Genomic DNA, 2,842 nt, shown 5'->3' on the forward strand with positions numbered 1-2,842 from the left:
GATAGATAGATAGATAGATAGATAGATAGATAGATAGATAGATAGATAGATAGATAGATAGATAGATAGATAGATAGATAGATATTCAACACTTTAGAGCAAAACACTAAAACAAACAGAATGTATGCATGGTAATTAATTACAAATGCCACTATCACAAGTTTTATAAACTTGTGATTTTGTTGTTTTGGGTTTTTTAAACGTAATACAAAGATGTGTTGATTTTGAGTCTGTGTCACGCCCTTGCGGTGACCCTTTCTTCCTGGCCTGCTAAAGTCAGCTCCGTTCACCTATCCGGCCGATGCCTTTCCGACAAAACAAACGCACCTTTTTTTTTCTTTGGCCCAGCTTGGAGACGGCCAATCAGCTCTCCTCCCCGCTGCTACGATAGAACATCTCGGGCAAAACAACAGCTCGTCGTCAACTTGAACGGTTTCGGAGTGGGACTACCAAAAGATACAGCGTGGAAAAATGGCGAATTGACCACAGTTGTTGTTTGTGGGGAGGCTTTAAACGTTTGGGCTTCTGTTTAAGCTTGAAGTCCGAGCCGATTTAGAGCTATATTCGGAGCTGCGGTGTTAGCTCTTAAGCTAACTGTAGGGAAACCATCGGGCGATCCAGCAGATAAAAAAGATGGGGTCCATCCTGAGTCGTAGGATTGCTGGTGTTGAAGACATCGATATCCAGGCCAACTCTGCCTATCGATTTCCACCGAAATCTGGTAAGTAATTGGCAGTGTCTCTCGGTTTAGGGCAGCTAAGCTAAAGACACCGAGTTCTGTTTTGGTAATCAGGTTTAAAGCGTGTTTCATGTGACTGTAACTGACCATCATATGGACACAATTTGTCTCTGTGCCATCAAGTTTCAAATGTCAGTGGTTTCAGCCAGGATGGGACATGTAAAATAAAAATCATGTCACGTTTATTAAAATGCCATACGTCTCAGGCCCCGCCCCCGTCGGAAAATATAATACAACATAGGGTCATTATTACAGCGTTTTTATTTAATAATGTTTTTTTTTTATTTTCCTTAGGCAAATCCGCAGCTAACATTGCATGATCTTTACAAGTAAACCCATAACACAGGACAGGTTACACCCACTCGTAAAATGAAATTAGCCAACTTTCTGCTAAAATCATTTTCTCTTGCGTCTTATTGCTGCCATAATAACTCCCCTTCTTTCCTTTCCTCTTCAGGAAATTACTTCGCCAGTCACTTCTTTATGGGAGGAGAGAAATTTGACACGCCACATCCAGAGGGATACCTCTTCGGGGAAAACATGGACCTGAATTTTCTTGGAAATAGACCAGTGCAGGTATATATTTAAAAGAAAGTTCATTTAGCTTTAATAATGTGCCATTTCCAAACTCACTGGACGMAGTTTTCAGATATCTTTTGCGACAAGAATGATATAAAAAGTATTTTTGGTACGGTTCATTGAAGTTGCTGTTGTTCCACCAGTTTCCGTACGTGACACCTGCGCCCCACGAACCTGTGAAAACCCTGAGGAGTCTGGTGAACATCAGAAAGGACTCCTTGCGTTTAGTCAGGTAAAGCAAGTGAGATTCTAATACAGTGAAAGCATTGGGAAAAAAAAGATTTTTATGGTAATGTTTGTCCAACTTCTTGATTTTTTTTTTTTAGATATAAAGATGACTCTGACACATCAGTGGAGGACGGAGGGAAACCAAAGGTTCAGTACGGCGTGGAGTTTACCTTCGATGCTGATGCTCGGGTCGCCATTACCCTCTACTGCCAGGCGTTTGAGGAGTTCTCCAATGGGATGGCTGTGTAAGAATTTCATTATAGATCTTTAATTTTCCGTGTGTTAACCTGTCTAACATTAGATCTGAGTCTCACTGATCTCATGCATGCATCTCGATGAAGCTGCTTCGTGTTGGTGAGAAGCAGAATACCAGAAATACTTGAGCTGTGAAAGTAAAAGCCTGCGCTGTAGAAGTCTTCTGATGAAACTTAGGATCAGAAATCACCGCCGTGTTAGTCAAGTGTTTCTGTTCTCAGACTTGATGACAGTTCTCCTTTTCAGTCTTCAACTCAGCGGCTTTTGTTTTTGTTGTTTTTGCTGTTGTTGTTTTTAAACGTGAAGGTACAGCCCAAAAGATCCAACGATGGTTTCGGARACAGTGCACTACAAGCGGGGGGTGAACCAGCAGTTCTCCATGCCGTCCTTCAAAATAGATTTCAGCGAGTGGAAAGAAGAAGATGTAAGTCGAGTTGTTTGTCAGCGGGCCACACGAGCCGCCTGCGTTCATACATTAATGATCCAGTTTAAAACGGTGCGTTCATGTCTTTAAAGCTGAACTTCGACCTGGACCGGGGAGTGTTTCCCATGGTAATCCAAGCTGTGGTTGATGAAGGGGATGGTAGGTCTGGTCTGTTGTTACTGTGTGTCTGTGGTTGCATTACGTCTCATAGTGTTACATGTTAATATTTGTTGTCTTTTTTTTTTTAAGATTGTCTTGGACATGCTCATGTGCTACTGGCAGCATTTGAAAGAGTATGTATTTTATTAGTAATAATAAAAAGAGTCTAACAATTACAAAAGTTGGAAAACTCATTTCTTTTTTTCTTTTTTCCTTCCAGCATGTTGATGGCAGTTTCTCTGTCAAGCCACTGAAGCAGAAGCAAATTGTAAGTTTATGTCTTTTATTTTAACAAAACTTTTCTATTTTACTTAATTATTTCAGTTAGAAGTGTAATTTATTGCAGCACATTTTTGCTCTGGTTTATTTTTATTCACTTAACATCAAAGCCAGTCGTCCATAAAGCACTCTTAAGTTGCAGCTTGTTGATAATTCAGTACGCAGACATTGATATTTAT

The 2,842-nt window shown here is 40.4% G+C and overlaps 1 protein-coding gene across 7 annotated transcripts in view; it reads left to right on the top strand.

The window, feature by feature from the left end:
- Positions 1-344: 344 nt before the first annotated feature.
- Positions 345-2,842, top strand: part of mgrn1b (mahogunin, ring finger 1b) — an 8,927-nt gene continuing 6,429 nt past the window's right edge. For 4 of the 7 annotated variants that reach the window (XM_014023999.1, XM_014024017.1, XM_014024029.1 and 1 more), the window contains exons 1-8: positions 346-721; positions 1,197-1,315; positions 1,462-1,550; positions 1,645-1,791; positions 2,108-2,225; positions 2,318-2,384; positions 2,475-2,518; positions 2,605-2,652. In XM_014023999.1, coding sequence (XP_013879453.1) covers positions 634-721; positions 1,197-1,315; positions 1,462-1,550; positions 1,645-1,791; positions 2,108-2,225; positions 2,318-2,384; positions 2,475-2,518; positions 2,605-2,652 — 720 coding nt within the window. In that variant the 5' untranslated portion in view covers positions 346-633. Of the gene's footprint in view, positions 722-1,196; positions 1,316-1,461; positions 1,551-1,644; positions 1,792-2,107; positions 2,226-2,317; positions 2,385-2,474; positions 2,519-2,604; positions 2,653-2,842 lie in introns of all 7 variants that reach the window. The other 3 variants (XR_001311536.1, XM_014024011.1, XM_014024023.1) reach the window with 1 other exon arrangement.

The sequence above is a fragment of the Austrofundulus limnaeus genome, unplaced genomic scaffold (genome assembly GCF_001266775.1).
Source record: "Austrofundulus limnaeus strain Quisiro unplaced genomic scaffold, Austrofundulus_limnaeus-1.0 Scaffold4, whole genome shotgun sequence".
Taxonomy (NCBI): Eukaryota; Metazoa; Chordata; class Actinopteri; order Cyprinodontiformes; family Rivulidae; genus Austrofundulus; species Austrofundulus limnaeus.